Raw genomic sequence first — 22,141 nt, 5'->3', positions numbered from 1 at the left:
TGTTCAGTTGCAACTTGCAAGGTTTAACTACTTCACCCATCTGGAAACTCGAAAAGGTTCGGTATTTATAGTTCCACTTCCACTCATGGGGAGTCTCAAGCTGCAGCTCTTGTGGCTATTGGTCGGCACAGGATAGGGACGGTTGATTTGATTAACCGTCATTGAATAGTGTAATAGTTTTTGAATGTTTTGTAATTTTATATAAATTTTTTGTATATTCTTATAATATAAATGTGATATTTTGTTACTGTTCATGTGAATCCCATATATAATAATTGTATCTCTGTTGTTAAGTTTTACGAGTAATTCACGCATTGTTTAAAAAATATTATATTGTTCCGAACGATTGTTACTGACAACCGTCCAAACCCCGTGTCTTATTCATTATCGAGATTTGAATTTGGTTTTAACTCCAATTAATGAATTAATTTAGGCATGTTTCAGTTCGACCCGGATAAGGCAGTATGATTGATGATGATGGTAACATTGAAGTTGAAGGCTGTGCTGAAGTTTGCCGGGTTAACGAATAATGACTGCGATGATCATTTGGACAAATATAAGGTGCTTTGAACTGGGTCAAACTTTTTAACCATTTGAGGAATGCTCTTGATTACTATTTAGCAAAACTTGAATCATAGGTCTGAACCTGACCCAGGGCTGAAAAGATGGATCATGAACTATGTCCAGAGGAGAATGAGATTTAGGAATTACAGTATATATCACTGTACTTAATATATGGTTTCTAGAGATGCAATACTTAAAAGGTAAGAAGCCAATTAATTGGTGAGATTTAGGAAGTAAAATATATGCTTGGGAAGGCTAATGATAGAAGGATTTTAAAATTCATTACTTTCTGGTTTTTTTGAGAAAATCTTGGAATGCAATGCTTAAAAGGTAAGAAGCCAATTGGTGAGATTTTTGAAGTAAAATATATGCTATTATCAAAAAAAAAAAAGAAAAGTAAAATATATGCTTGGGAAGGCTAAGGATAGAAGGATTTTAAAATTCATTACTTTGTGGATTTTTGAGAAATCTTGAGATTTGCAAATGATTTACCATGTAGGGTTAAGTATATCTCACTCTTAATTCTGTTCTTTGTATTGAGAGTAGATGGTTTCGTAGGAGTAGACTTACCATTTTTTAGCCAAATTATTCTCTGCAATTCCCTTCCAATTCCAACCTTTTGTATGTATAAGCCTTTAGAAATTAGACCTATATATACATGTTATAAACAAGTAGTTCCTTCCCTTGTTGAGCAATCAAGGAAGGACACAGACCAATATTCACCATTTCAAAGGTTCTTGCAAACTTCTTAGGCACAAACCTGAGCCAAGAATGCAACACTTTCTCCAGTCTACTCATCTGAGTGCCGCCTAATCATTCATATCGTTAGTTAAAAACTTCATAGGCCTAAATAAATCATTCAAAAAACGAAAAATTTGACAAATGGCACAACCACACATTTTGATTGTGAGTTATCCAGCCCAAGGCCACATTAATCCGTCCCTTCAATTGGCCAACAAATTCATCAAAATTGGAGTAGAAGTTACCTTCGCCACCAGCCATTTTGCCCTGCCGGTTGTCCCCAAAGCCTCATGCAAAGTATCTAACGACTTCCATTTTGCAGCCATTTCAGATGGTTATCCTGATGGATTCAAACCTCAAGGTCTCGATGTTGATCATGTCAACGCACTCAAAAAATACGGTCCAGAAACCCTTCGAAATGTAATCCAAGCTAGCGCTGAAACAGGTCGTCCTGTTACCTGCATTGTCCACACTTTAATCCTCACATGGGCTGCAGAGGTGGCGCGTGAATATCACATTCCATGGACTCTCCTTTGGATTCAACCAGCCACAGTTCTGGGAATAACTTACTATTATTTCAATGGATATGAAGATGAGATCAGGAATTGTTATGAGCCCTCCTGGTCCATTCAAATGCCGGGAGCACCATTGCTCACAACACTTGATCTTCCTTCTTTTATGCTTCCCTCAAGCTCAAGTACACAGAATGTTGCTCTTTTATTGGTTAAGGAGCAAATGAAGATGATAGATGAAGAAGAAAATTCGTATGTGCTGGTGAATACTTTTGATGCACTTGAGCCTCGTGCTCTCAAAGCGATTGACAAGTATAACCTGATTGGAATTGGACCGTTGATTGACTTTCCTTTTTCAGAAGGAAGTGGTGATGTTATGCAGAAGGAGGAATATTATATGGGGTGGTTGAAATCACAGCCTAGATCATCAGTTGTCTATGTCGCATTTGGCAGTCTTTTGACGCCATCGAAACATCAGATGGAGAAGATTGCAAGAGGCACTACTACAAAAATGTCATTTTATGACATTTAAAAGCGTCATTATAGCTCGATGTAATGACGTTTGAACTATAATGACGCTCTGCTAGAAACGTCGTCCATTCCAGCGTCACTATAAGTTCATGACAGTTATATGAGTCCTAATTTGTAGTTCTATTGGCATTTATAAACGTTATTATTTATCGTTTTAATGACACTTTTAAATGACAAGAAATGCTGGAGAACGGTTAAGGTTATATGAATCTAAAGTGATACTCGATGCCTGTCATTTATTGGATCTATCATGACGCTTCTATTATGTAAGTACAATAAGATAGTATGACACATTCGCCGTATAAGTAAAATGAAATATTATGACACTTTCATGGTGTAACTAGATTAGATTGTTCTGACACTTGTTAATATGAAATTTTGTGAATATTATGAACCGCAAAACTCGAAGTGGTGACACTTTTAAGTGTCAATACATCATATTGCATTAGCCCTGTATCCCATCCGAGGTTTTATACCCAAAAGTAGAATCACATTTCATCCTGCCTACACAATATAGATTCTAATTTTTGCAATAATAAAGTTATTACTACCACCTTATAAAGGAAAACCAAGGCGATTTACATTTTCATAGTAATCACTGCAATACAAGTAGCCAAAATGGTGCAAAAGTACTGCATTGATCCAAGCAACTGACATTGCTGCTATGTCAACAAATTACATGCCAATTCAGAGATTTTTCAAAAGTTATGAGTATTACAGTAGCATTGCCAATACATATCAAAGAAGCAATAGTTCAACAAGAACTCAACAAAAAAAGCATTGACAATGTCTTCAAAAAATAGCCATTTGACCCAAGGACGATCCTTTAGTTTTCTTCAAGAATCACCTACAAGTGTCATAAACCAAGAAATAGAAGTTACAATCACATCTACAGCTCTTCTTTTACAGTTTTAATGTTAGAAAATAAATAAAAGCTAAGTTAACCAAATGATAAAGATAAGATAAAAAGATTACCAGGTTTATTGGCCAAGCAACAGCTACTCCAATTGCATCTCCAATCTTGAGAAAATTATGGTATGGCCTCATTAGCTCTTCATCATTCTCCACAGGCACATTCACATGAATTTCACACCAATGTGATCCCAAAGGTATGTCACCAACTTCAGCAGTTGGATCCAAATTTCTAACCACACCAACAGCACAAATTTTGGACGAATCAACCATGCTTCTTATTGTAACTTTATCCCCAACCTTGAAAACAAATTTTATAAAACATATAACCACATATAAGAGAGCAAGTCTTGAACAGATATTTAATACACAGTATCACAAGAACCAACCCAAAATGACAGCCACAACAAGTACCAAAATCAAAGTGTAGTCCATTACAATCAATAATGATATCCAAAACAAGAATCTCAACAATTAACATATAGCAATTACAAACATGTTCATGAAAATCATTTGTGAACGCAGCATGTAAAGAAGGTCATTATTGAACTGTTTATTACTTTTATTGGCCGAGAAATAGCATTTGATGACTGTGAAGTATGTCTTTGCGAAGATGGCGAAATTTGTCCTTGTGATCTTCCTTGTTGAATTGATTCTAGTTGCTGAATTCTTCGCTCCATTTTTGACATCGCAGCGCTTTGTTCCATAACCAAGCGAAAACATGTTGAACGACTTGGTATATCGCCCCACAAATCAGATTGTGTAACTCCTAAACCATATGTACGAACTCTTCCACTCCTTTCTTCACCCATTACTTTTGCATACACGTCATTCCTACCCACATTATCTTCTTCTCCTTCCGGAAGTTGATTTTTTAAGCTTTCCATCTCCTCCTAAAATTAACAATTCAAAGTTACTACATTCTCGTTCTTATCGTAACAGAAAAAACCTGTTTATGAATGAAGTGAATAAGCAGCAACAACATACCATTTTTTCCCCAACTTCAAAACTAGATGGCACTCCATTAGAATTAGTGTAGCATATGGTGAACATATCTGCTCTAGAGAGAGAATGCCCAACCTCTTTTTCCTACATATAATAGTACATCCCAAGAATATATCAGAATGAAAAATTAGATGTTGTTACCAATTTATATATTATACCTTTTCTACTCGAACTTGAGCAAATGGCTTTTTCCCTGTACTATGATTCATCTTTTTCTTCTTTCGGTGCTCCTTGTTTGTTGCAGATATGCTCTACATAGTTAAACATAACAAAAAATAGTTAAGTATAGGCAAACAGAAAAAATGATCACGACTTTGAGAGCATTTCATACCTTTGCCTCTTCGGAAAGCCATTTAGTCAAAATATTTCTCCATTGCTGTGGAAGAACTCGTTTTGGTCTTTTAAGCACTTGACTTTCAATTGACTCATTTGGATTGAAATAAGTTTTCTTGAGAGCATGCTTCCAGCTTCTCCATTTCTTTCCTACTGATTGCTTAACTCGTTCTTCTATGCCAATAGGGAGATCAAATTTTTCCTGTAATATTGAACACTCAATTAAAAGAGAACAAGCATTCAACTAATGTAGTAGGTTCAAGAAATGGGTACCTTTACTACATCTATCATGTCATTCTTTAAAGACTTGGGAACTTTACGCCAACTATCAATGTCAATTGGTGCATATTTTCCAATTCTTGCCAATGCTCCCAAAAATTCATTGAATTTGCTTCTATTTGTACCAACTGGCTCACCAAGTGTATTGAATTTCACTTTAATTCGCTTGTCAGTACCATGTCTACCCCAAATGTGTCTCATATAAGTTGGTCCCCGAGTTTTCTTAGGCTCCTGATCATCATCAGAACCACCACCTGCAAGTATAATAAACAATTATGACATATCTTATGAAATAGAAACTATTGTTATAGATTATATCTAACTGAAATATTAAGTAATTAGTAATTAATAACATACCAGTGCCTTCCTCATTTTCCAAATTTTCAGGATCTTCATCACGCAATTGAAAGCTCCTTGATCCTCGATAGCTTGAACCTCCTCTTGTTCTCGCCATATTTGTATAACTACAATTTTAAATTCATAACAGAAAGTGTACAGCTAATAGCATATTAACATGTAATAAACAGCAAAGCATAAAAAATTTAAGCATGTAGATACACCACAATTCAATACATAAAAAGCAACCGAATTTACTGGACATTAAAGCGAAATGAAAAGATAACATTCATTTAATTTATATAAGATACCCAAAGATCATCCCTTGGAACTAGATGCCACTCTAGTAGTATCAACTATTTCTCCTATGACACCTTCTCGAACCCAATTAATATCATCAAATGTCTCTCTTTGATGACTACTTGAAGGCTGACTTTGCAAGTACATCTCAACATCTATGGGATCCATCTTCAAATCATCTCGTGGTACAGTTGGAATAACAACATTCCACCCCTTATCCAAAGGATCCTCCACGTAAAATACTTGTTTCACTTGGGATGCAAGAACGAAGGGTTCATGGTGGCGCTTCACATTCATAAAATTCACAAGTGTAAACCCATCATCATCTTGTTTCAATCGTTTCCCCTTAGAGACCCAATCACAGTCAAACAAAACCACTCTTCGACCTCCACCATAGTCCAATTCCAGAATATCCTTTAAGACACCATAATAGGCCAAGTCACTTGAAACCGGATTCATATCCTTGGTGCTTGCGAAACTTGATGTTATTGCAGTAACAATCACCCCACTATTCTGATTTTTTCTTTTGCTCTCCAAATATTTTGTATGAAATCTAAAACCATTCACAATGTATCTCTCATACTTCAAACCCACAACATTTGGACCCTTGGCCAATAATCTCAAATCTTTTGAGATAACTTCATTCTCGGGTAGAAAATCATCCACCTATGCAAAATAAAAAAGTAAATTAATAAAATAACTGTACAGAATTTGGACAGCTAAAAGCACAATGATACTTTGTATATTAACTCACATGGCTGTCAAACCAATTTGCAAATGTCTCACTATGAATCCGCTCCTTTTCATGTTTTGAACTACGCAAATGCTGCTCTTCAACCAATTTACGATGTTGGCTTCATCAATTACAATAGTCAATCAACATAGTTGTCTATATACATCCATCATTATTAAAAGATGATTAGTTTTATACAACAAGTATGGAGTACAATTACTTACTTGATATATGGATCCATGGCTTCACAATTGAATATCACATATTGATGTGCCTTTTTTATGGTTTCATCATCCATTACAACTGAATTTCCTTTTCCTAATGGCCGACCTTGTATAGAAAAAATCTCAAGTCCTTCAGTTGAACTTTCACCTCCATCTTCATTTCTACTTGATCGATTGAACTTAGTTGTCACTTCATCAGACAAGTAGAGAGAGCAAAATGTCAAGCACTCATCAACTAGGTACCCCTCTGCAATTGAACCTTCAGGCCGACTTCTATTTCGTACATAATTTTTCAAAGTGCATAGGTACCTAAGACAATTACAAATGTAGTAAGTGATTAATAATGATACTCACATAGCAATAAAATAGAAATTATAAAGTTATAAAAGTTACCTTTCAATCGGATACATCCAACGATAATGTACTGGACCAGCTATCCTTGCTTCGGTTGCTAAATGAGTGGTCAAATGCACCATTATAACAAAAAAAGATGGTGGAAACACGCGCTCTAACTGGCATAGTACAACAGCAATTTCCTTTTCCATACGAAGCAGTTCCCGAGGACAAAGAGCTTTACAACATAAATCTCTAAAGTATTTGGACAGCTTTATCAACGGAGACCGCACCGATTTTGGAAGAAGTTTTCTATAACAGAGTGGTAACAGTTGCTGCAATAATATGTGATTGTCATGACTCTTAAGTCCGGTTAGCTTGGAAGGTTTCAAATGCACGGACTTTGAAATTGTGGCTGAATAACCATCCGGTACTTTAACCTTTTTCAGAATTTTACAGAATAACTCTTTCTCCTTCTTATCCAAATAGAAACATGTTGGAGGCAAGTATGCTCTCCCAAACTCATCTGTAATAGGATGAAGACCTGCTCGTATGCCCATTTCTTCCAAATCACGCCGTACACCAAGGTTATCATACTTGCCATCCACATTCAATAATGTTCTAACTATTGTCTCACATACATTTTTCTCAATATGCATGACATCAAGACAATGACGTAACAAATTGTTCTTCCAATATGGCAAGTCAAAAAAAATGCTTTGTTTCTTCCAGTTAAAGGGTAATTCAGGGTTATCATTGACTGCCTTCCCAAATTTGATTTTATAAGACCTCAACTCCTCCAAGATCATATCACCTGTCAAGCGGGGTGGTGCAACTCTATGTTCTTCCTTTCCATCAAAGTTACGTTTATCTTTTCGATATGAATGCTCCTTTTCCAGAAATCGCCGATGACCCATGTAACATTGTTTTGAACCATGTCTTAAATGGTGTGAAACGGTATGCTTATGACATACTGGACATGCTAAATAACCTTTAGTACTCCAACCAGATAAATTAGCATAACCAGGAAAATCACTAATGGTCCAAAGTAAAGCAGCATGCATCTGAAAATTTTCCTTTGATGATGCATCATAAGTAGTCATACCTACATCCCACAATTCCTTCAACTCAGCTATAAGAGGTTGAAGGTAAACATCAATGTTATTCCCAGGTGCATATGGGCCAGGAATGAGTAGTGACAACATAAAGTATGGCTGTTTCATGCACATCCATGGTGGCAAATTATAAGGCATCAGTACTACCGGCCATGTACTATGGTTCACATTCATAGATTTAAATGGATTAAATCCATCAGAAGCTAAACCCAATCTGACATTACGAGGATCTTTTGCAAATTCGGGATTTTGGTAATCAAATGATTGCCAAACCGGAGTATCTGCAGGATGTCTCATGCGACCATCCTTAGTACGACCCTCGACATGCCATTTCATGGAAGATGCTGTTTTAGATGACATGAACAGACGCTGCAATCTGGGTTTAAGCGGAAAGTGCCACAAAACCTTGTGGGGAACCTTTCTTTTTTCACCAGTAGGATCATCCTTTGTTCCTTCCCACCGTAGATGCTTACAAGTGTCACATTTTATCTTTGATTCATCTTTTCCCCAATACAATGTGCAATCATTAGGACATGCATCATATTTTTCGTATCCAAGTCCTAGTTCTTTCATTGTTTTTTTTGCTTCATAATAAGAATTGGGTAGATTTACACCTTCTGGGAGTGCTTGCCTCAACAAATCAAGAAGTGTATTAAATACAGAATCGGGCATTTTGCTGAGACATTTAATATGTAACAAGCGGACCAGAAAAGATAGTTTAGAGAATTGCGGGCAATCTGGATAAAGGGGCTGCTTCGAATCATTTATTAAATTGTAGAATTTTTCTGCCTCAATATTCGGCTGTTCTGGTTCTAATCTTTCTCCCACATCTAGGTTCTGGTTTAGAACTCCTACTGCATCTTGTAACAACCCCTGCATATCATCTATGGGATTGAGTGGTGGAACTTCATTTGATGAGCCATGTGAAGATGTATGATGCAAATTCGAAGATAGCTCTCCATGAGCTAACCATTGAGTATATCCCTTAATAAATCCTTTCCATATCAAGTGTGATTTGGCCTGCTCTCTCGTGACAAATACCCCATTCCCACACCTAATGCATGGGCATAAAATCATCTCCCCTATACTTCCATTCGTAAATGCAAAATCAAGAAAATCTTCTAAACCAGCTTTATACTCATCACTTGATCGTGACATACTCATCCATCTTTTATCCATGTTCACATAGATTCTAATTATAAAAAAAAAAAAAAAGCTTCATTAGCATCTACAAGATAGTTCTACCTAAACTATTACTGATTTTTGCATAAAATATTTACTTAGATAAGAAAACTAATTTCAATGAGATTAATAGAAGACACAAATCACTCACGAAATATCTTCTAAAGTAAAGATACCAAAAGTATCAAAACAGAATGTTAGCACCAATCCAAGTGTTCTAGACATATCAGAACAGAATCTTCACATATCCAGGTGTTCTAGACATTTGAGTAATAAGAACTAATCCAAAAGTATCAAAACAGAATAATATCAAAAGGAAAGACGGCAAAAGTTCAATTCCAGATTGTAACACACAAACTATAAAACATATGGTAGGTACAAAAGAACTTTTCTTAACTCCCTCCAAACTAGAAACTTTTTAAGAAGTACCTGGATCAATTTCTCAACTCCCTCCAATCTATCAACAGTGTATTGCCCAGAGAACTGCAAACCAAAAAATTATTTGGGCAGTAAATACATATATCAAAGAACCAAATAACAATACTCTGACATAAACTAGCTTACCTGATTTGATATGGAAGGCTGGTAACCCTTCACAGGAGTGTTGAAACCTAAGTTTGGCACATTAACTGAAGTACTGGTATTTTCTTGCAACTTCTATAGGAAGAAAATGAAAAAGATCAATTGAAAGAACCATCAGAAACCAAAAAAATGTTTCATAATCATGCCTAATGGCATGTGAGATATGCAAACATTTGAAGCCTATCTCATAAAAACTTGGATTAATACCATTAATACCCGTAACCTGGTATTGTAGCAGTGCACGTATAAACAATCAGCAAAGTGGTTTGCAATCTCATTATACTTAGTGACAGGCCTGAACTTACAAAAAAGGAAAGCTAATCTTCCAATTCAAAAACTGAAAAAAATGAAACTTGGAAGAAATAGAGTGAACAACTACAATTCATTTGCGCACTTGCCATGCTATAACATGCTCCTACTGAATCTTCACCCAGGCATATTAATCAATAAAGGGTAAACGGACATTTGTATACGTGCAGTAAAAGTGTCTTATATATACCTACCATATGGCCTAAAAATTTTACCCTTTCACCACCTCACACTCCATGCTAAAGTGAAACTGTTAATAATTAGAAATAAAATTTAAAAAGTGACTCCTTAGAATCCTCACTGCTATTAGTACAATCTTATAATTGAGTTTAACGAGTTATTAGTTCTCAAAAGGTAGCCTATGAGATTGGAAATGAGTAAATTCAAAATGATACATTTCATGATTTTTTTTTTCAAAACAGTGATACCATTCCAACTGGATGATTCTGGTACTAGGTAAGTGGGGTTTCCCCACAACAAATATTATGTGGGCAAAACAAGACACACTGAAAAACTCTGTTAATTCTGCCATATTGCGTCCGCCACATACTAGAGCCCAATTTAGAGACCCTGTTGACTGCCTGGTTAGGCATGAGTGAGCAAGAGAGGGAGGTGAAGGATCCTATAATTGAGGCCATGGCTGGATCAAGAGAGAAAAATGGATCTGAAGAGAGGAAAAGAAGGAAGGAAAATTGGGAAAGGAACGAAGTAGCGGAGAGCACGAAGAGTGTGTATTGTTTACTTTGAGCCCCTTCAGCATAGATCAATCTCTCAATTAATTGCTTTTTTTTTCTAATTTCAGTGAGTTGAAGGATCAAAAAATTTCGAAACAAAATTTTTTCCTTTCTTAAGCAGAAAAGGACTACATGCATTCTTAGTTAAAATAAACATATCCTTCAACAGTATCCTGACATGAGGAATGCCTTTTGTTGCCTTTTCATTCGGAAGCAAAAGCAAATATTTGTGGGAGGAAAAATTCCAAGTCATACAACCTGTGTCAAAGAAGAAGACAGCAAACAGGTGATCTGTGTAAGAGCAACGCACTGGCAGAAGGGATTTAGATGTTTACAGTACATTGGAATCAATGTTTCCTTCCAAAGGAGGAGAAGTGTGTGGGTTTTGAAGCATGATGTGAAAGATGGGTGATGAAATTCTCGGGGAAGTTTCCAACGGCAGAACCAGCAGAACAGAACTGTAAAATCCATAGTAATGAAGGACAGGGATTCACTTGACAGGTGTTATTGCTGCCAAAAGTCATTTTGTGGTCGGAGATGTACACATTAGCAAATGGTAGGAAGAGGAGATTTTGCAAAATGAAAGCAAGTGGTTGGTGGTTACATTCATCACAATAATCTTATTAACTATAAAGGTTGCACCACAAGGACAGCTATAAAGGTTGTCACATGGAATTTGAATCTTCCTTTTTATTCTGTTCTTTTTTTTTTGGGTCAGTTTGATTAATTCATCCATAACATCCCCTTTTATTCATCCCCAATTAACCCAATTTCACATACGCTGCTGTTGCAGAATTAGTATTACTCACAATTCAAGGTAAAAGCACTCATTTACAAAATTTAGATTCCGTCTTACCTGAATTTTCCTTATGCAAGAAAGGAACAGCAATATCAGAAGTAAAAGCATCCTAGATACAAAATTTAGTTGTCAAATGGAGCAGCTAGACATCGGATGCTGTCCTTCAAAATGAGGAATCATTTGGATCTTTAAGACAAATTCAAAAAAGCTACCATCTTAAGTTTTACTGTATGACACTATGTCTAAGTACTCTTGGAGAGCTGTTATGCTTCTTTGCAACAGAAAAAACATAAACAAAAGATAAGAAACCAGAAAACCTGAAAATCACCATAACTGAAGAAACCGTCGCTTACCAACTCCACAATGCAGAACGATATCAGAAAATTTCCGAATAAACATACGAAATAGTGTATCAGACGAATTGAAAGGCCAGTTTTGTTTCCCTACAATTTTCCCATCCACATCTACTCTTCCTGCCATTTCGTCTTCCCCAAATCCTTAACCCTCTGTCACCCACCTTGCTCCTACCCCATTTCCCATGCGTTCCCGGAGAAGAAATAAAGTAATAAAAAAAAAGCTATCAATTTTGTTGCAAATGTATAGGTTACCTGGTAGTAATCTTCCTTCAGATGGCAATTTTCAACGAACACCGTAGCTCCACTGTTGCTAAAAACCCAGATACCAATTCCCGTTCAAACTCCATGCTAAAAACTCCATGATGTTGTTGATTAAGCTACCTTCTTAAAGGTTTACCTGTTTGTCTTCAAATTGGAGAGAGTTAAAAATCGGGTGGAAGAAAGAGAAAGAAACAAGGGATTCGGTGGTGAGAGGGGCGAAGGATTTAGGTTTTTTACAGAGAGTTTATTTGATTGAGGGTTTTAGGAGAGAGCACTCGGATGAAAAAAGAGTAAAGTACATTGGATTCATTGGAGTAGTTAGAATATTTCCCCCAAAAAAATGGCGCCGAAGTGTAGCGCCATTCTCTTTGCCGTTTTTGTTTTTCATTTTTTACTTCTATTTGGATAAGTTAGAGTGATACGATGTCGTACTGGTCATTTTCTTTGTCACTTTAATGACGTTCCTTACTGCATGTTACATTAACTTGCTGTTGTGACACTTTTAGGAAAATGTCATATTAAGTGTGTGACTAAAGGTGCTTTTTGTAGTAGTGAGGGTTATTGGAGTGTAAAAGGCCGTTTTTGTGGGTGATAAGAGCAAGGGATGATGGAGAAGAAGAGAAGCTGAGTTGCATTAAGGAATTAGAACAAAAGGGGTTGATAATTCCATGGAGTTCTCAAATTGAAGTTTTAAAACATCCCTCATTAGGATGTTTTGTTACGCATTGTGGATGGAACTCAACTCTAGAGACTATCACTTTGGGAGTGCCAGTGGTGGCATTTCCTCTGTGGGCTGATCAAGGGACAAATGCCAAACTAATTCAAGATGTGTGGAGGATTGGAGTTAGGGTGGTCCCAAATAAAGATGGCCTTGTTGAGAGTGATGAGATCAAAAGGTGCATAGAATTGGTCATGGATGGTGGAGAAAATGGGCTAGAGTTTGGTGGGAATGCCAAGAAGTGGAAAGATTTGGCTGGGGAAGCAATGGTGGAAGGTGGATTATCGGACACAAATCTAAAAGCATTTGCTTTTAAAGATGTCTGAAAAGATTGTTAGGTTGGTTTAATCTAGTATTGTAGTTTCCCTTATGGGGATCCCTTGGGTTTTTCAGTTTTCTATAGCTGTTGATCTAGTTTATGCTTCTTGTTTTTCTTCATCTTTTTTGATCCTTTACTAGTGTTTTGGCCTTTAAGACATTGTGTGCTTGTTTTGAATCTTTAGGGTCTAATTGGTTACATGCGAATTGCTTATGCAAATAAAAAAGAAATGCAGTCCTGCAATTTCCTATCAAATGATAATACTCTGATGGTTTAAATGATTAAATCTGTTGTATGCACTTAAAGCTGCTCATTATTGTTATTTTAAGATATGGCTTCCCATATAATCCAGGAAATAGAGAGTCTTGGAAGTTGAGTAATTGACAAAAAAAAAAAAAATAGTGTAAGGAGGTTACACTGGCACCAATTGAAGTTTAGAAGAGAGTGACTCTAAATTACCGAAAGCTTTGTAATGACTTTATGCTACTTCCCCATATGTTCATTTTTTGTTTTCAGAACGGAAGCGAGAATGGAAGAAATGAGAAGGAAAATGGAGAATCCAATCCTTAATTTCAAACAATGGATTAAGACTCTTCATAACTAGGTTATTTAATTTTGAGTAAAATATATTTTACTTTTCTGTAGTTTGACGCTTTATCATATAATTGTCCTATGGTTTCAAAACTTATATATAATCCCTTCATGGTTGAGTTAAAGCGTCACAATTAGTTTTTTCGTTAAAACTAATGGTCAATAGTAAAAAGTTAAAATGAATCTAATAAATTGACAAATTCACCCTTTCACTACTTTTTTTTCCCTTCTCTGCCTCTCTCTCTCTCTCTAGGAAGAGAAGAGCTTATTTTGAAAATCTATATTTTGGCCAACAAAATCTTAATTTTCTCCAAATATAAAAGAGATCGAAGGGAAATAAAAAATAAATAAATAAGAAACAAAAAAGATGGAAGGGAAATATAAACCAAATAAATGAAAAAACAATATCAAATCTTTTTTAACCAAAAATATTATTATAGTTTTTAAACCAAATCTTTAATGGTATTTTCTATTTTCTATTTATATGTTTTTTATTTCAGTTTCTTCCTTTTTATGTTTGGAGGAAAAAAAGAAGTTACTAAAGGGTAAATTTATCAATTTATTAGTTTGATTTTGACTTTTTAATATTGACCGTTAGTTTTAATGAAAAAACTAATGGTGATACATTAATTCAATCATGAGAGTTATATATAACCTTTTAAACCATATGAGGTTATATTGTAAAACATCAAACTACGACAGAATGAAAGGTAATTTACCCTTTAATTTTTAAGAAAAAATCGGTTACATACTTATCAAGGAAAACTAAGAATGAGATCCTTAATTTATTGCAATGAAACAACAAGGTCTCCTGATTACTAGGTTGTATTGATTTTCTAAAGGACAGTTGGTTTTATACATGTAACTTGGTACGAAACACTATACATGCACCCACTATAAAGAGTTAGACAAATTATTTGTATATCATTTACAAGAAGTTAAATAAAATAATCCTTTTAACACCGAGGTTTCTCAACATCAAGTGTAAGCAGGTGGAGGTAAAGTTACGTATGTTAAAAAGCATTTTTTCTAAAAAATAATCAAAGAATTAAAGAAAAATATAAATTTATATTCTAATTTTACAAATTTTTTTTATTAGTAGGAGATTTTGAACTCAAGACATTTTATTTACAATCTCTTCCACCTTACCACCCAACCCTCTCCTCTCCTCTCCTCAAAAATCTATATGCTAGTTATTATGCTTAACATTCAATATATTTGTGAATTTACTCAAACTTTATCTATTAGTGTTTGTCTCACCGAGTGTGGATTAGTAGTACTCTTAATGAGTCATAAGATGTTATTTCAATTGTATTATTCCCAATTCCACCATAGTGGATTACATGTAATCCCATTAGATAAAACAGCAACAAAGTGATGAAGATTTTTCTTTTTTTGCAGAATTTCTCACAATACAAAACACAATATTCACATGTGTTGCACGTGTTGCATTGCTTTGAAGCTTGATTTGGTTCTAATAAGCTCTTGAGATTTTGAACTTAATCTTCTGAAAATTCAATTAGTTAATGAAGCACCAAAATTAGTGTCCAAATCCCTTTTTGGTACCTATTTTTGTTTCAAAGTACCAATGAATGAAATAAAGCAAGTCAAATCATTGGTGTTATATTCTTTTCTTACAAATTAATTTATCACCAACCATGATTTCCAATACAGTCTCAAATGTTTATGAGGCAGAAAATAGAATTGAAATTGATCGCAAGGGCACAAGAAAAGTTGCACACACGGACATTTGCAAATAACACATAGAAGACAATCAATTAGCCATCAGCCCGGTGCCCATCACCATAACTATTAGTCCAGACAACATAAGAGAAAGAAAGAAAATGATATCAACAAGGTGAAACTCATAGATTGTTTAAATATACCAATCATATACGCTGGTGGATTTATCTTTCTACGTTATCATAGGCAACTGCAATGTACTATTGTAACAGAGGATATATTGATCATTATTCGATCTTATCATAGTCTAGTAGAAACATAAGTTTAAATTTTGTAATCTAAGCAGAGGTAACAAATTGAAACTATTTGAAATTTGACTATTTGGATATTGACTAGATTGAATTTAATAGATAATTTTGACAAATAAAAACGAGAACTTAATGCATATAGACAGCCTATTGAATTCTGGTGCTTCTTTCTCTAGTGTTCAACAAAAATTGTTGTCTAAATTACCTGTTGATTATAGTTTGCTGCCCACCAAGAATCTCGCACATGCATTCTATAAAAATCATTCTTTGTAAAGCTTTACAATTAGAGCAAACTATATGAAGTTATATTCTATTTGTTATATGGGCAAATTAAATTTTATTCCCCTGTGATTTAGTGTTTTTTTACATAACCCCCATATGATTTTAAAATTTATACATAACCCCCTCATAGTTTGGATTAAAGTGTCAAAGTGACGAAAATAGTCACTCATAACGGAACTTTTAAAAATGTCGAAATTACCCTTATAAATACATGACACATTAACCCCGTATGATTTTATATTTTACTATATAACCCCCTTATGGTTTAATACTTTACCATATAACCCCCTTATGATTTTCAAAATATACACATAACCCCTCTTGGTTAATAAATAATTTTTAACTTTACATAAGGGTATTTTTAACATTTTAGATGACTCCGTTACGAATGGTCATTCCCGTTACTTTGACACTTTAATCCAAACCATAAGGGGGTTATGTATAACTTTTGAAATCATAGGAGGGTTTTGTAAAAAAACGTTAAACCACAGGGGGGTAAAGTGAAATTTGCCCTTGTTATATTTAAGCTTTAAAATTTTTTTTCCACTTAAGGTATCTCAACTTTTCGACCAAACTAATTCCCTAAAATTATGTAGAATCTTGCCCGAAGAATACACAGCAAGATAGCATACGGGAGTCGATTACAAGACTTGTTGGTAACTAACAATTTATAGAACTAGTCGGATTACTCGCGGGAGAATATTTAAGCTTTTAATAGATAAACAATTTTTTTTGTCTGCAGAACTTTTCAGAATACTAGATACAGCACTCACGTGCACTACACGTGTAGTATTGCTTGTTAGCTTGATGCCTTTACACCAAAAACCAAGTATGAGGAACCCAGAAGGAATATCTACTGTGATACAATCTTTAGTCTGCTACTAAGTTTTGAAATGATCAAAATCAGTAAATGCTCTTCTCCAAAAGTACCCTGGAGCTTAATTTGTGATTTAGTTCTCACATAAATGTCACTGCTGGACTAGGTAATAGATATCAAATAAATAAACAAAAAAAACTTCATTTTTTGAGCACCCTTCAATCTTCATGCACATACAAGACCAAAAGATCAATACTGAAAAAGACAGCGAAACCTGCTGCATACATATAAATCTAACGATGAAATTTCTTCCTGTTATCATCATTTAGGAGCAAGTTGAAATTCTTGGAGCTGATCCTTGCTGAAGATGGCACTGGAAAAGATGAAGATAGATTTAGAGAGTGCAAAATTGATGAGGTTATACTTCGTCGCCATAAGGGGAGATGAAATTTTATTTAAGGAAATCTTAATGATATATATAGAGTTTGCATACTAGATGTTCGTGCGAGTTTACTAATAAAAAATGAAATCATGAAAGAAAATTTTACTAATAGCAAGGCTAATGGTGTTACTGGACAAAATGTAAGCTTACAAAATACTACACTTCTCCTGCCAATTATCATCTACATGAAAATTACTGCTTAAAAAATGGGAAGCAGGCTCTTGGCTACTGAATTGCTTTTAGCTGAAAAGTTTCCAGGAAGTGACAAAGGAAGAAGTGAGAAGGAAAGAAAAACTGAGAATCAAATCCTTAACTTTCAACATCGAATAAAGACTCCTACTCGCTAGATTGTTTTTATTTTTAGTTTTTCTATAAGTCAGCATTTGTTAGTATAACTAACTAATTTACATTTAAAAGTATCATTTGAATGCATATAATCACATTTACCAGCTTAATCATGTTTAGACACTTTCTCGACTTTAACATCAATTTTCCAAAAAATCAATACCTCAACCCCATATAAACAAGTTTGTCTTAAACAATTGAACCCTTTCAAGTTTAAAAGGAAAGTTGTGTTACATATCTATAAAGAAAAGGAAAATACATGCATTATAGTCCGTAACTCCCTTAAAATACATGCATTTAGAGACATCCAGGTATGACTCTAAAGAAAAAGACTGAGAATTAATCCTAAATACAAAATAATGGTTAGAGACTCTAGATAGGTTGTATCTTTCTTTTATTAATAGTATATATACTAACAGGATTGGAGGCATGACAATCAATTTTAATTTTAGGGCAAAATATACTTTAGCCCCCTATGAATTATTGATTTTTCGCATAACCTCCCATATGGTTTCAAAAGTTATATATAATCCACTTATAGTTTGGATTAAAGTGTCAAAATGATAGAAATGATAATTTGTAAGAAAAACCATAAAAATGTTGAAATTACCTTTGTTTAAAAACTAAAATGGTTGAAGTGACCAAAATATATAAACATAATATGCATAACACTCTAACTTTATATGGTTTTATGTTTTACCTTATAACTCCCTTATAGTTTAGTACTTTATCATATAACTTCCTTATAGTTTTCAAAATATATACATAACCTCCTCATGGTTAATAAATAATTTTTAACTTTACATAGGGGTACTTTTGATATTTTAGTTTACTCCATTATGGAATGTAAATTCCGTTATTTCGACACTTTAATCCAAATTACGAGAGGGTTATGTATAGCTTTTGAAATCATGGGGGAGTTATGTGAAAAAGTGTTAACCAAAGGGGGTAAAGTGTTTGCCCTTAATTTTAATTTGAACTCTAAGTTGATTCTAAATCTCTGTATTGATGGAGACCCTTCACTTACGGATACTTCAAATTACTATCAAACAAAACTGGCACTTACAAAAACAATAAAAGAATTAGTTGTTCCCCTCTTCGATCTCCCTTTTTGCCTAGCTAATTGATGAAAGAAAGCAACATAAGGTCACTATAAATTGCAATATTTGGCTAGAAATTACAATATATATCATTGTATTTAGTGGTTTCCCAGGATGCAATGCCTAAAAAGGTTAGGACCAATTGGTGAGATTTAGGAAGTAAAACATTTGCTTAGGAAGGCTAATAATAGAAGGATTTTAAAATTCATTACTTTTTGGTTTTTTGAGAAGGCTTGGGATTTGCCAATGATTACTACGTAGGAACACCTTCAAAAGAGTAAATGCTTTCATAGGTGCAGACTTACCATTTTTTAGCCAAATTATTATCTGCAATTCTCTTCAAATTCCAACCTTTTGTTTGTACGAGCCTTCAGAAATTAGACCTATATATACATGTTATAAACAAGTAGCTCCTCCTTCCTTTGTTGAGCAATCAAGGAAGGACACAGACCAACATTCACCATTTCAAAGGTTCTTGCAAGCTTCTCAGGCACAAACCTGAGCCAAGAATACAATACTTTCTCCAGTCTACTCATCTGAATGCTGCCTAATCATTCATATCCTTAGTTAAAAACTTCATAGGCCTAAATAAATCATTCAAAAAACGGAAAAATTGACAAATGGCACAACCCCACATTTTGATTGTGAGTTATCCAGCCCAAGGCCACATTAATCCGTCCTTTCAATTAGCCAACAAACTCATGAAAATTGGAGTAGAAGTTACCTTAGCCACCAGTCATTTTGCCCTGCCGGTTGTCCCGAAAGCCTCATGCAAAGTATCTAACGACTTCTATTTTGCAGCCATTTCAGATGGTTATCCTGATGGATTCAAACCTCAAGGTCTTGATGTTGATCATGTCAATGCACTCAAAAAATACGGTCCAGAAACCCTTCGAAATGTAATCCAAGCTAGCGCTGAAACAGGCCATCCTGTTATCTGCATAGTCCATACCTTACTCCTCACATGGGCTGCAGAGGTGGCACATGAATATCGCATGCCACGGACTCTCCTTTGGATTCAACCAGCCACAGTTCTGGGAATATATTACTATTACTTCAATGGATATGAAGTTGAGATTGATAAGTATATATTTTACGAGTTTTTAGTGTATTTTATTAATTAGTTTTGGTGTGTTTTAACCACTTTTATAACTAATTAACTTGGATTTTAGTGAAAATATGTATTTTATGGTTTAAGTGGTAAAAAATGCATTTCTATGAATTTTAATGATAAAAACTTCATGTTTTTGTAGGTTTAATGATTCAATCATCAAATGGAGTGACTTGAGAAGATAATTGAATGATTGATGATGATTTAAAGTGATAAAAAGAGAATATGAATCGCAAAAAAGGAAATGCAATCAAGAACAAAAGAAAAGCAAGTTTCACAGCTTTGATACCTTGTGGTATTTCAGCAATATCTTGAGCTACAATGATCGGATTGAGGTGATTCTTAAACCATTTTGAATCTAAGAGATAGATCTACATTTGGTATGAAGACATCGAAATCGAGTTCAGTCGTTTTCCTAGTCAAAAAGCTGAAATACAGAAGTGCATGTGCATTGTCAAAAGCTGAAATTGAGCTCTAACCAATTGAGAGTATTTTGGTCATATCTCTGTCCACAGAGCTCCAAATAAGATGATTCTTGAGGCATTGGAAATATAATTCAAAGGATTACAATTTTTATGCTTTTCACAAGAGCTAGTTCGGTCTTAATCATTGAGAAAATATCGGTTGAAGTGGTGCTGAAGTGAAAACGTGACTATTCAATACGCGAGATGAAGTCGCGTATTCTCTTCTGTTTTCTGCAACTTGCTCATCAACTTTCTTTGCTTTCACACAAATTTTCCAACTCAATTCTAGCTATCAATTCTTGCTGTATCTGATCAAGAAAAGGTTGAAAAATTAGAAAGACAACTCATGAGAGTTTCAAGAGTCAAAAATGACAACTAGAAACAAATCATTTGGCTCTTGAAACCTCTATTAATAGCAGCCTTTGAAAACCATTTTGATAACTTTGGAAGGCTAGAGAAACTCACAAAAAATGTAGTCTTCACTAGAATTTCCTTAGTTCATTAGTTAGGGTAGTATAGTATAGTTAGTGTAGTTTTTCCTTCTTGTATTTGTAGTTAGATATGGATGAAGATTGAGGAGCAAAGATGAAGAGTTTGAAACTTATGTGACAAGGGTGACTTCTCTCCTATCACTTTCTTTTTTGTATTTGATTTCATGTTTAACTATAATACAAGTTGAATTTGTTTTTCTTCATGTTTAGTTAAAGTTTATGCTTAGAGTATGGATGAACTTTCTATATCTTGTTTGTGATATTGACTTGGTTATTTGATGATATTATTTTGAACAAGTTATTTATAACTTTTGCTTTTCTAATCATGATTAACCGGCCATTAATTGTGATAATCTTAAGGTGTTAAGTTTGAAATAAGAATTGGAATTTAATACTAGTTCAAGGAAATGATAAACCTAGGGAGTTCACTCACGAGAGTAGAGGAGCAACTTTGTGGGTTTAATGACTTGTTTCATGTAATTTTATAGAAGAAATTAGCTTGTAGTTAATTTTATAACCACGAGAGTAGGTATGATTTAATTACAAGTATAGTTGATTCACTATGAGAGTAGGTTTCACATACATTACGAAATTACGCCATGACTAGCACAAGATAATAGCATTCACTTAACCAGTAATATCATTTGCAAGAGTAATAAGGAATTCCATACCTCTAGGAGCTTTCCAGTATTAATTTTATTACTTTTACTTCATGCTTATAGTCTAAATAATAAAGGAATTTGAAAATCACCAGTAATTGAAAATCTTCTCTGTGGGATCGACCCTTAATACCCTATATTCACTCTCGACTCGTATACTTGCGAAAAATCACGTGTGGAGTATTTAAGAATTATAAATATGAAACTTGAATATGGATGAACTAATTATTATATGTATACCCCGCAGAAGTCAAAGATCAGGAATTGTTATGAGCCCTCCTGGTCCATTCAAATGCCAGGATTACCATTGTTTACAACACTTGATCTTCCTTCTTTTATACTTTCCACAAGCTCAAGTACGAAAAATGTTGCTCTTTTAATATTTAAGGGAGTTTTCTAGCTTTGATATCTGTTGGTATTTTGGCTGTATCTTGAGTTAAGAGTATCAGATTGAGGTGATTCTTATACCATTTTGAAGCCAACATATAGCTCTACGTTTGTTATGAAGACTTCGAAGTCCAGTTTAGTTGTTTTCATTGTCAAAAAGTTAAAATACAGAAGTGCAATTTTGTTGTTGAAAGCTGAAACAGAGTTTTGACCAATCAAGGATATTTTGATCATTTTTTGGTCTACAGAGCTCCAAATTGAATGATTCTTAATGCATTGGAAA

General features: G+C 34.4%; 4 protein-coding genes across 4 annotated transcripts; 1 reads left to right on the top strand and 3 right to left on the bottom strand.

Annotated features, from left to right (window-relative positions):
• The first annotated feature begins 1,446 nt into the window (after window positions 1-1,446).
• On the top strand, window positions 1,447-2,349 carry LOC113766046 (crocetin glucosyltransferase, chloroplastic-like). The gene has a single exon (XM_027310274.1). It carries the CDS (start codon window positions 1,447-1,449, stop codon window positions 2,347-2,349), a length of 903 nt encoding a protein of 300 aa, XP_027166075.1.
• A 636-nt stretch (window positions 2,350-2,985) lies between these two features.
• Window positions 2,986-5,331, bottom strand: LOC113766045. The gene is made up of 8 exons (XM_027310273.1): window positions 5,235-5,331; window positions 4,872-5,131; window positions 4,597-4,800; window positions 4,424-4,516; window positions 4,248-4,349; window positions 3,821-4,153; window positions 3,324-3,560; window positions 2,986-3,195 (listed from the first exon to the last, which is right to left on the bottom strand). The coding sequence occupies exons 1-8, from the start codon at window positions 5,329-5,331 to the stop codon at window positions 3,175-3,177; spliced, it is 1,347 nt and encodes a 448-aa protein (XP_027166074.1). The 3' UTR covers window positions 2,986-3,174.
• A 191-nt stretch (window positions 5,332-5,522) lies between these two features.
• On the bottom strand, window positions 5,523-6,970 carry LOC113766769. Its single transcript, XM_027310924.1, has 4 exons — window positions 6,864-6,970; window positions 6,471-6,779; window positions 6,268-6,367; window positions 5,523-6,179 (listed from the first exon to the last, which is right to left on the bottom strand). Exons 1-4 carry the CDS (start codon window positions 6,944-6,946, stop codon window positions 5,532-5,534), a joined length of 1,140 nt encoding a protein of 379 aa, XP_027166725.1. The 5' UTR covers window positions 6,947-6,970; the 3' UTR covers window positions 5,523-5,531.
• Window positions 6,971-6,978: 8 nt separating this feature from the next.
• On the bottom strand, window positions 6,979-9,097 carry LOC113766044. Its single transcript, XM_027310272.1, has 2 exons — window positions 7,165-9,097; window positions 6,979-7,058 (listed from the first exon to the last, which is right to left on the bottom strand). Exons 1-2 carry the CDS (start codon window positions 9,095-9,097, stop codon window positions 6,979-6,981), a joined length of 2,013 nt encoding a protein of 670 aa, XP_027166073.1.
• Between the last annotated feature and the right edge of the window lie 13,044 nt (window positions 9,098-22,141).

The sequence above is a fragment of the Coffea eugenioides genome, chromosome 3 (assembly GCF_003713205.1).
Source record: "Coffea eugenioides isolate CCC68of chromosome 3, Ceug_1.0, whole genome shotgun sequence".
Taxonomy (NCBI): Eukaryota; Viridiplantae; Streptophyta; class Magnoliopsida; order Gentianales; family Rubiaceae; genus Coffea; species Coffea eugenioides.
The sequence above is the reverse complement of the archived record's forward strand: the minus strand, read 5'-3'. Positions and strand labels throughout refer to the sequence as shown.